This window comes from Astatotilapia calliptera, chromosome 20 (genome assembly GCF_964374335.1).
Source record: "Astatotilapia calliptera chromosome 20, fAstCal68.1, whole genome shotgun sequence".
NCBI lineage: Eukaryota > Metazoa > Chordata > Actinopteri > Cichliformes > Cichlidae > Astatotilapia > Astatotilapia calliptera.
The window spans coordinates 27,452,775-27,464,551 of NC_137441.1; the positions used below are offsets into that span (position 1 = coordinate 27,452,775).

Genomic DNA, 11,777 nt, shown 5'->3' on the forward strand with positions numbered 1-11,777 from the left:
ATTTGCATTTTCTGATTTTAACAGCCACTAAATCTGTGGCTGTAATTAGAGAAGACAACAAAACTCGTACTTCAGCTTTTCGTGTATTTTGAAACTGAGGTTTTTAAGACCCGGAATGCAAATGTGCCTTTTTATAAAGTGCTTTGGGTCAGCTTTTGCTGTTTAAATGTGCTATAGTTTATAAGTAAAATCGATGTGACAGTCAACACGAAAAAGTTCAGATATTTTTCATAATGCCTGATTGAGTTATATTTTTTATTTCTTAGAAAATAATTTAACACAATTCCTACATGTTGAACTTAAAGGATAGAAACAAAGTATCGATCCGATACCAACACCGGCGTTGCTGTTGATATCTGGATCAATCCGCCCAGCTCCAGTGCAAACGCACTCTTTGTAAATGAGGACCAATGTTAGCATCAGTCTGTTTTTGTTTCATAATGTGAGGTAGTAATACTAATATCACTAATCTTTTAATCAGTACACCATGAAGGAGCTCCTCACTTCTTTCCTGGATAGCAGGCAGTGGACCTCACAATCCCACAACACCTCCGAGCAGCTGCAGCCTTTGTTGGAGTGGAGCTCATCAGGGACTTCTGTCTACTTCTCTTTAGTTTTCTTTCTGCTCATGAAGGTACAGGAATGCAAAGGTCAATGAAATCATCTTTTTATCTGTCTAGGAATCCTAAGAAGGCACCAAACTCGGCTGCGACTCCTCTTGTTCCTCTCTGCTGGGTCACAGCGACCCATAATTGGAATACAGTAATTGACATTTTCACAATAGAATAGGCAAACTAAAGGCTGTTTAACCTTTGAGGATGAAATGTCTTGTGATGCTTGATGCTCAGTCATACCAGCACTGCGGGTGGAAAGAATGGGTTTTTGACCTTTAACAGCTATTAAAGTAATAGCCCAGTTACTGGTTTTAATCAGTCCCATTATGTGTCCACACATCTCTTCTTCTCATTTGTGTTTGAAGCAGACAGAACACCTTGGAAACGCACAAAAAAGAAAATGAGTTTAAAAGAAAATTTCTACACTGAGAACAGCTTCTGATAGTCACTTTAGCAGGAACCAATGAGCAGTTCTCTCATTTCTACATTTAAATGTGAAACGCAAATGCACATAATGGAATCATTTGTGCATAAATGAGAGCAGTGCAAACACAGCCTGATGTGACTCCTCTGGATGCTCTGTGTCTTTGTGTGTTGTGTCTGAGATGTGGATGTTGGTCCTCGCCTGCACCCTGCCTCTGCCAGCTGGATACTTCATGCCAGTGTTCATCTATGGTGAGTGTTTCAACTTTCAATTTCAATATAACAAGTCCGTCTCACTGCATCCCCCATCTGCAGGAGTGAAATGCTGTCTTTTTCCTAACATGGCAAAGCTACTAAGTAAGAAACCCTTTCTTATTGGTCGTTTTGGTTTCTCTTTTCCAGGGGCAGCTATTGGGCGTTTGATTGGGGAAGGAGCCGCTTATTTGTCTTCCACTGGAGTGACTCCAGGCCAGCAGTGGGCTTCTGTAAACCCAGGAGGCTACGCACTTGCTGGTAGAAAAACCTGACCAGCTGTAGTTTGGTGCTAATATTTTACACTCGCATTGACTTTTGCCTGAATGTCTGAAAGGGACAATTTTGCCTGCATTAATCAGTTTACTTCAAATTTTGCTAAACATTTTCCTAGAGCTACAATTTGAACCCAGTTTTAGCTAATAAGTTAATTTCTATCATCATCATGCCTTTCAACTTTTTAAGTTTTTAAGTAAATTTGCTGAAATGTGGCATTAAATTTAACAAAGCAACAATTCAAAGTGCATCGTATGGTTGGTCTGCTTTAGGTGCAGCGGCCTTCTCTGGCGCTGTCACACACACTTTGTCCCCAGTTCTCGTGGCTATAGAGTTGACTGGTCAGTTCACGCATGCTGTACCCATCCTCCTGGCGACTCTGCTGGCCAACGCCCTATCACGCTCTGGACAACGCCCATCTTTCTATGATGCCTTGTCCATCAGCAAGAGGCTCCCACACCTTCCCTCTCTGAAGAAGGCAAGTCCTCAGTAAGTAAACACAAAAGGCCGTCTGACAATCTGTAGTAAACCTGCAAACCTGTAAACTTTGGTGCTGATTGTGGGTTTTTTGCATCTAGCTGAGCAGTGTGTGTAATAACATTATATTAGTAAGAAAGTCATATCAATATATAAGGCATGAAAATGTACACTATTACTGAATTCTAGCCAGAAATGGGGAAATGTGTGAAAATGTGAAAAAAACTGAATACAAAGTTTATATTAATAAAATATAAAGTTTGTTTTAGTTAATTTTAGGTTTTCTCATTGCTGTTCAAAGCTTGTTTTTCAAACAGTGTTTCACAGTGAAATATTTCATCAGTTGATGTTTGGATCCTCCGACTCTGAAGTTATGCCGAGTATCAAAAGTTTCAACAAAACTTCAGTCCATGACTGAAACTATAAAACTATAAGGAAGCCAACCAAAGTGTAAATAATCATACAACTAACACTTTTATGTATGGCTGTATATAAACTGCTTAAAAAATTATGGGAAGACTTTTTAATCAGAGTACAGCATCAAGTTAGTTGAACGTCTGGGATATTGATCGGGTCAGGTTGTTCATCAGTTTTAGCTGCTTTGGTGTTATTGAGTTCCAGGAGACAGGCAGTTACCCTAGGAGAGCTGACAGGACCGTAGAAGGTCCTTAAACCATTAGCAGGACTGATGTCTGCTCCTTTGACAGAACAGGATGATCACTGCCATAGAATACCAGAATTGGCAGGTCCACCACTGGCATCCTGTGCTTTTCACAGATGACAGCAGGTTCACCCTGAGCACACGTGAAAGGATCTGGAGAAATTATGCTGCCATTAACCTCATTCGGCATGACCGGATTGGCGGTAAATCAGCGATCGTCTGGGGAATCATGTTCATGGAGGGATGCTCAAACCTCTACAGTACAGGCAATCTGGACTGGCACAAGATCTGGGAGAAGATCCCCCAGGACACCAGACATTGTCTTATTAGGAGCACACGCCAACATTGTCGGGCTTGCATACAAGCATGTGGGGGTCATATAAACTACTGAGCACCATTTTTAGTTTCTGCAATGAAATTTGTGCAAAATGGGCCAGCCTGCTGCAACATTTTTGCACTTTGATTTTAGGTATGTCTTTGAATTCAGTCCCCTGTAGGTTGTATTTTAATTTCCTTACTTTCATTCCAAGCACATTATCCAGTCCATATCAGTGCATCCAGCACGACTTTTTGATGTGTTTTGAAAGAGTTCCTTTCATTTTTCACAGCAGTATAGTTGGGGAATGGCTGCAATCACAGCATTGTAAGATGGCGAAAGATGTACCCTTAGGCCCCCTCCTCGATTCAGAGATGGTCTTTCCCTTTTCATGAAAATGGCCTCCTTGACTCCGCGCTCAAACCAGCGTTCCTCCCTGTCCATACGTGTACATCCTCATCCTTGAAAGAGTGTCCACTGGCCTGTAGGTGTAAATAGACTGCAGAGTCCTGGCCTGACGAGGTAGCTCTTCTGTGTTGTGCCATCCGCTTCGCCAGAGGTTGTTTGGTTTCCCCGATGTATAAATCCTGGCGCTCCTCCTGGCACTTAAAGGCGTACACTATGTTACTCTGTTTGTGTCGGGGGACCCGATCCTTGGGGTGGACCAATTTTTGGCGCAGCGTGTTTTGGGGTTTAAAAGCCACAGAGACCCGGTGTTTAGAAAAAAATGCGTCTCAACTACTCCGATACTCCTGACACATATGGGATCACTACAGGTTTTCGCTTGGGCAGCGGTTGTCCTTCTCTCCTGGATCGGCTGGAGCTTTTTTTAGGTGCCTTCCCAGCTTTGACAAACGTCCAGCTGGGATGACCACATTTACTCAGGGCCTTCTTGATGTGCTGTTCTTCTGCCTCCCTGGCCGCTGTGTCAGTGGGGATGGTGTACGCTCTGTGTTGTAGCGTCCTGATGACACCCAGTTTGTGCTCCAGTGGATGATGAGAGTCAAACCTTAGATACTGATCCATATGTGTAGGTTTACGGTAAATGTCAGCTTTTAGATGTCCCCCATTACTGATGGAAATCTCGCAGTCTAAGAAGGCTAACCTGCCACTTTTCATATCCTCCCTGGTGAATTTGATGTGTCGGTCCACCGAGTTAATGTAATCCGTGAAATGTAGTACATCCTAAGATTTAATTTTCACCCAGGTGTCATCCACATATCTGAACCAATGGCTTGGTGGTGTTCCAGGGTAGGATAGCAAAGCCCTCTTTTCCACTTCTTCCATGTACAAATTGGCCACGATGGGTGAAACTGGGGAGCACATGGCACACCCATGTTTCTGCCTGTAGAACTGACCCTTGTATGTGAAGTAGGTGGAATGAAGACACAGTTCCAAAAGCAAACACACTTGGTTGATGCTGAGAGTGGTCCTGTTGCTGAGGTTGGGGTCATCCTGTAATCTCTTACGGACTACCTCCAACGCTTCCGTGACTGGGATGGAAGTGAAGAGAGATGTAACGTCGTACGAGACCATGGTTTCATCTGTCTCAATAATGACATCTCTCACCTTCTCAACGAAATCCAGGGTGTTCTGGATGTTTATAAGATTTGGGGAAACCTGCAGTCAGCTGAGACTGAAGAAGTCACTTGGATGAGTGACGAAACGTTTCTCCCACAAAACGCTACGTCCAGATGAACAGAATCAATTTTTGGAGATTTACTTTCCTGGATGATTGAGAATGCATCAAAACGTTTTAACCAATCAACAATCAACAAACCTGTCTCGCCTACAACTGATTACCAGGCGATTCCCAGGAGCACAGGCGACCATCAGAATCAAAACACTCACAACAATGAATTTAATCTTTTAACCAAGTCAGCCACAAAAAACACAACAGAAACTCATCATGACAACCCACACTGACAATATCTGGAAACTGGGCACAGAGGCTATGAATGTCAGTAATCATATATCTGCTTAGAACTGTAATTAGAATGAAAATCCAAATGAACTCAGATTTAACAGAGATTTATGTGTCTATACTTGGATCATCATCTGTTTGCCACCCACACAGGATATAACCCTTAACCCTCAGGCTCAAATTAAGTTTTTAGTTGCTAATGCACAACCAAGTCCTGCAGTGGTACTTCTGAGTAAAAAAAACCTCATAAAATATGTATGTGGCGTAATCAGGTTGTTAGTTTTTAAGTGTTGCAAATTGGCAACGCCTGCCTTGAGAGGGCTAATGCTTTCTCATGCTTAATGCTGTCACACTTTCAGATATATTTTATTTATAACCTATAGCACGTTTAAACAGCAGAAGTTGACCCAAAGTGCCAGAAACCCAGTTTCAAAATAAATAAAGGCTGAAAAGTGTATTTTGTCGTGTTAACTAATAATCAGATCGATACCGAAATCGACAGTATCACACAGGACTAACAGATATCATGACACCACTTTGGTAAGTTCAGACCACGCATGGATCAGCCTATGTCTGTCAGATGAAGTGTTGTTGGAATAACAAAAGGTCTTCTATATCACTGCCCTGACAGCAGCAGCTGTACTGTCTGACTTCCAACCAGCTCTTATACAACATGCTTCCTGAGTATGAGGGGTGGAAGTGATCCAAATTCATCAGTAAAAGCAGAGCATTGCAGTTCTCCTTTATGCGTTCCTGTTTATCATTTGGCAGCCGCTATTATGCAATTTCAGAATTGATCATTTAATTTAAGCACTGCTGCTTTTTCTCCAGGTGTGACACAATTCATCTCTCTTGCAGGCTTCCATCCACACCAGTCGGACAGGTTGCGGTGAAATCGGTGCTGCTTCAGAAAGCAGCTGGGCCAGTGGAGGCTGAGCAAGCTGTCAGAACCAGCACTGAAATGCAAATCCCTGTGGTAGACTCCTACGGTGAGCGGACAAATGTATTTGATCATAATTCACTCCAATAGTCTGCCTATATTATCTCTTCTTCATTTTATTGCTTTTAAATTTTACATACAAGCGCACGCACAGGTATGACATCACAAAGATCAACTGAAAGTAAAATAAAATGATGAAAAGTTGTAGCCATCTTAAAGGCTGCAGCAGTACAGCTTCATAAAAGTGCTTCCCCGAGAAGGTGACAATTATGAGAAAATAATCAATTGGGCAGCTGAGCCTTTCGGCAGCAGTTGCACGGATAAATTTTTGTGTTTGGAACAGATGACTCAAAGCCGCTGGAGAGCTGCGCGCACTTTAAACTGCAGCACCGACTGTGGCAAAGAAAATTGATTTTTCTCTCCTCTGTTTTATTGAAGAGTCACAGATTTTGCTGGGGTTTGTCCTGCGATCAGAGCTGCTGACGTTCCTGCGTCGCTGGAAGATTGAGGTGAAAAGGCTGAATGGAGACAGAGAGTTCACTGAGGTTTTTTTTTTAAAAGCAGCCGTTTAAAAAGAAGAGCGTGTCCGTGCAATCCATTTGACATTGACTGAATGTGAAACAGCTGGAAAAAAAAGATGATTGAAGTAGGATGTGCTGGCAGGACTGCGAACTGATGGAAGAGCTCATTTCATGACAACTCACATCCACTTTAAAGGATTTTCTATTCACAGAAAAATACTTTATTTTATTTTATTTTTTTAGAGGATTACAATAAACTGTTAAAAGTAGGAAATCAGTTTTTCAAGAAAATGGAACCTACTGGTATTAATTCCAGGTCGTGCTTAGCTGTGAAACTCCAAAACAATGTCTGCCCAAAATGTTGACTGTATTGTAATTACAAACTTACATTAAAATTTTCTAGTTTCTAGTGTTGTTATGCAAGTACAATATAAAACCAATCAAGGCATTTACTTGACTTGAGTTTATACCATGAATATTTTTCTTAACCAATTATAATTTGAATAAATAAACATTTGATTTTGTATATTTCAGTTGCATTTTACTCCAAATTACTGATTCATGTTTATGAGCAATTGAAAACCATGTGTGTGTGCAGAGTCCGGAGAAACATCTGGATGAAGGATGCTGCATTTACCAAACCTCCATCGTGATATCACCTCACAACACTGTTCAGGAGGTAGGGGCTCTTTGTTAAATGGAACTGGCAGCATTACCAGTCATTGATTTAAAGCAACAGTTGGCCCAACAATTGCAAGAAATCCTGTTTATCACTTTCTGAGAACTGGAGGATGATGCACACTTTCCAAAGCACAAACCGGGAGGCAGTTAGCAGAGCATAGCATAATCAGTTGGAAACAGCTAATAACTAATGAGCTGTTTTATTCACTGTTTTATTCCATTTATGCACAGACTGAAATTGAAAATAAAAGCAACTGGAGCTAGCTTAGTTTTGAAATATTTAGATATGAGTAAAACACTGATGCAGTCTGTCTCTGAAAATGGACCTATCTGGTCTCACATCTCCTGCTTCTCTTAAGTAATGAGCAAATTTTCTGAATGGATAAACTGAACTGTGTTAACTCTTTATCTCTGTCTATCTGAACCTCTCCACTAGCTCTTAGAGTGCCTCAACCATCTGCCACACTCTTCATCTCTCTCCACCTGTTCTCTCTGCTGTTGTTCTCCTAAAAAGAATGCAGTCAGAATGCCAGAAAATCTCACTTTTTTGATGATTAGATCACAAATATAAATACAATAAACCTTTTTTTTTTATGCACAACACTTTTATTCAAGCAAGGAGCAAAACTCATGAGATCATGAATCTCTTTTGTGAGCTCAGGTTTGTCTCTGGCAGGTGAACTTGCAGCTTGCGCAGAGGGTTTATCTTGCTGGGTTGCAAAAGCATCCTCTTCCCTTCCTCACAAAACCTTAAGTTGTAGCAGAGGCTGTGGCACGTGTGCTTCACTGACTCATCGGCTGCTACAGCAACAGGAGACTACACTTCCTCCACCTTCTGGCATTGCCTGCTCCTTGTTGCTGTCACCATCTTTTTTCCTGCAAAATATTTTTATACCCACAGCAAACAAACCAATCAAACAACCAGCAACCAAGTGCCAACAGTTAAAAGCCCTGTTAACTGGTGCTCTCTCTCTCTCCCTCTCTCGCTGCACACTCAAACAAAAAGCTTTGTAGCCAATTAGAGTGAAGTAGATGTTTGAATTGCACACAGCGAACCCAAATCCTTGTGTTTCTGATCAACAATATGCAATTATTTTGGGGGACTTGCTAGACTTTTTTTTTTTTTAAATAAGAAGGCAGCTGTTCTCAGAAATAATAACCCCCACTACACTGCTTAACAAATGATAGTGGACAGATACTATTGGATTACATTACCCTAGCACATAAAGAGCAAGATATTTCTCTCGTTAAATTGGAAGAGACAAAAAATGAAGCCAAATGAGAGCAAATTAAAATTAGATTCAACAGATGGCTGAAAAACACTCTAAACACTCAGTTACTTAAATATGTGAAGATAAAGACAGTCTCATCCACAGGGCATATAATTAAAAAAAAAAGTCTTCTTTGCAACGTATCTGACAAAACAGCGGGGAAGAAACAAAACAGCGACAACAACAAAAACCCTGCAGTTTCCAGGACATCAGATGAATATTTATGATCTCATCTGAGAAATTGCTTCCATTAACCCTTTTTTCCTCTGCGTGTTCTCAGGCCCACAGTATACTGAGTTTACTCGGATCCCAAACCTTGTTCGTTGCAGACGAAGGAAAGCTGGTCGGGCTTATCACGTGGCCAGAGGTAGGGAGTGTTTTTGTGTACTTTCACCCATGCACAGATGTTACCTTCAACATGCACGTTTTTGTCACATTCCCATGTTCCTCAAATGAGCTTTACTTTGTGCAAACGAGACCACGTCCTTGTATGGATTTGTTAAAATTATGCAGGGCGCTGGGAGAAAATAGCTACTTATGGATTCAAAGCAGTCTCATTTGTTCCTTACCTCCATCTCTTCCTCCTTCTCCCTTTTCTCCTCCAGATGAAGAGGATATTAGAGGACTTGGCCAAAGAAATCTGAGCGACATCACAGCGACATCATCACGTCAGCACATCCTATCAAAATGTATTTTAAATAAACATGTATCCGTCTCTGCCTGATTAGCTCAACGTGTTTAATAATGATGTAATTTCTCTAACAATATTTGCACACCAAACTATACTGTTATCACCTGCAAACTCCTGTGAAAAACATTTATCAGAGCCTATTATCTTTCATTTTTATTTTTGTAATTAGAAGGATCTCGTCCATTAAGCAGATAGCACACAGTCTCATTTACTGCTTTGCACTTTGTCTCACAGTAAAATTGTAAGCACAAAGAATATTAACCAGTGCTAATAAGAAGAAAAACAGTTTTAAAATGTATACAAGTAATAACAGTCAGTCTCTGTTCAGTATATATTAGGTCCTGTGGGGCGCAACTGAAAGTTATGTGACCATGCATCTTAAATAATAACCCAGGGGCAGCCATGTTTTTTTTTTCCCTTTGGGGAGGGGGGTTGGAGGGGGGGGGGTGTCTTTTTGCAAGATGAGGCTTCCTTGAAAATACACCCAAATGTTTTTGTTTTTATTTTCTGCTTATGGCATTTTTTAAGGGATCAGTGTAGTGTATCTTTGGTAAAGAACTGGGCGGATCAATCCAATATATGATAAGATACTTTGTTTCTATCCTCCAAGTTCAGTGTGTAGCCCAATGAATTGTGTTAAACGAAACATGCACTATGAAAAATGTCTGAACCTTTGACAGTCACGTCTGTTTTATTTACAGCCCACAGCACATTTAAACAACAGAAGCTAATCCAAAGTGCTTTCCAGATGGGCACATTTACATTTCAGATCTCCAAAAAAAGTTTCAAAATACATAATTGCCCCTTGGGGATAAATAAAGTCTTGGCTCAAGAGTTGGCAGTTCGTCCTGTAATCGGAAGGTTGCCGGTTCGAGCCCCGGCTTGGACAGTCTCGGTCGTTGTGTCCTTGGGCAAGACACTTCACCCGTTGCCTACTGGTGGTGGTCAGAGGGCCCGGTGGCGCCAGTGTCCGGCAGCCTCGCCAGTGCGCCCCAGGGTGGCTGTGGCTACAATGTAGCTTGTCATCACGTATGTGTGAATGGCTGGATGACTGAGCGTGTAAAGCGCTTTGGGGTCCTTAGGGACTAAGTAAACCACTATACAAATACAGGCCTTTTACCATTTACCATTTTGGATTCTGATGAAAAGCTGAAAGCTGTGTTTTATTGTGTTAATTTGTTAAAATGTGTTCAGAATTTGCAAATCGATGCTTCAACTCATAAGCTGCATTTATAAGTTCAAAGTAGTGATATTGGTGTTGGTATTAGTAATCGATACCAACATTTCAGTATCACACAGCACTACTTTGGTACACTGACCTATGATTTCTCCTGTGACTTGTATCTATGAGAGATAATTTTGAAAGTTCAGAAGTTTCAGACTTGGGGTTGTAAAATCAAAAAGCTTGTCCTGATTTAAATTTGGTTCAAGGTCTTCCTGTAAGCCCCTGGGCTGTTTTCAGCATGGCTGCTATTTTTAAACCTTTCAGTAGAAGTCCTGTTCTGAACATCTGTACTTATGTGAGCCAGACCTCTATGCTCATGTGACCAAAAGACCTTTTCATTGCATATGTGCCATATATTACGCTGCCACACCTCAAGGTTCAGATCGTTCCTGCTGAATTTTTTCCCTCAGCCTCTTTGGGCTGTTATATTACAACTCTGCACTGACAGCCTAACACGAAGCCCTTGGGCTTGTGAACAGTGACTTTTCCACTAAAACTGCAGAAAATTGCTCTGCTCTCTCATCACCACCTCCGTGTGAAATTCAGGTCAATTTGAAACATAACTTCACTTTTCCTCTGCACAAATTTGAGGTCTGAGGAGAAATTGTTGAGTGCACAGTGGAGGTGGTCATAACTAGACTTCAAGGGAGTGATCAACAAACAGGAAACTGGAAATCCACCAAATTCAAACAAGGTAAGGTGCCTAAATTTCACGAACCTATTCACACATTTTGACTGAATCTTATAAACTTGTTGCCCACTGAAGGCCCCCTGAATTTAAAATTATAGCTGCTATGTGTTGAATGTAACAGTTTGTGACTTGGACATCCTTCCTAGAGTTACCACAAGGAAAAGACACTGGCATTCTTCAGTTATGCTGACAGTGTAATAACTATGTAAGTAATTGTTGAGAACAAGGGCAGAAAATAACAAGCTCCAGCGGCAAACATGAATAAACTGGAGTCATCCTTTAAGAAATTCTTTGAAGCAATAAATTACTTTTTGGCTTTCAGGAGCCTCTGTGGCCGCAAGTGGTAATTGCAGGCCACTGGTGCATTAAATTCTGTTGTGATCTGAGTCTGAGTGGCTCCACTTCCAAAACCCCCTTGGAAGCCTTTCAGTTGCTCATGCATTCAATTCCAAATCATCAACCCAAGCCAACAATTTTGCTGTCCATTCATTTCAAGTTAGCACATGGGTAATCTGATTGCGATGAACGAAAGCAGCCACAGTCGCAGACGTTTGGTGGTCAAACATAAGCTCCCAGAGGAGTCGCTCTTCTTCTTTTGCAGGACGCTGCCATCTCGGACTTATTTTTTTTATCCTTGTCCTACTGTTAGACCGAGGCCCTCTTTTGAAAAACAGCCTCTGTTTACTTTTCTCTTGCTAACATACACTTGTGACCTTTCATTCAGCTGCGTCACATTTAACTTTAGATGCTGCTGCACTGCAGTAATAAATAAACTCCTTAAAGACTTTGTTGATGGATGCGATCACACTAGCCG

General features: G+C 41.3%; 1 protein-coding gene across 4 annotated transcripts in view; it reads left to right on the forward strand.

The window, feature by feature from the left end:
• The window catches only part of clcnk (chloride channel K), a 28,358-nt gene extending 18,634 nt beyond the window's left edge, over nucleotides 1–9,724 (forward strand). For 3 of the 4 annotated variants that reach the window (XM_026154235.2, XM_026154236.2, XM_026154237.2), the window contains 9 exons: nucleotides 482–634; nucleotides 1,220–1,289; nucleotides 1,440–1,550; nucleotides 1,838–2,054; nucleotides 5,802–5,932; nucleotides 6,322–6,392; nucleotides 7,003–7,083; nucleotides 8,637–8,723; nucleotides 8,962–9,724. In XM_026154235.2, the coding sequence (XP_026010020.2) occupies nucleotides 482–634; nucleotides 1,220–1,289; nucleotides 1,440–1,550; nucleotides 1,838–2,054; nucleotides 5,802–5,932; nucleotides 6,322–6,392; nucleotides 7,003–7,083; nucleotides 8,637–8,723; nucleotides 8,962–9,000 (960 nt within the window). In that variant the 3' untranslated portion in view covers nucleotides 9,001–9,724. The remainder of the gene's footprint in view (nucleotides 1–481; nucleotides 635–1,219; nucleotides 1,290–1,439; nucleotides 1,551–1,837; nucleotides 2,055–5,801; nucleotides 5,933–6,321; nucleotides 6,393–7,002; nucleotides 7,084–8,636; nucleotides 8,724–8,961) is intronic. The other variant, XM_080295308.1, reaches the window with a different exon arrangement.
• The last annotated feature ends 2,053 nt before the right edge of the window (nucleotides 9,725–11,777 follow it).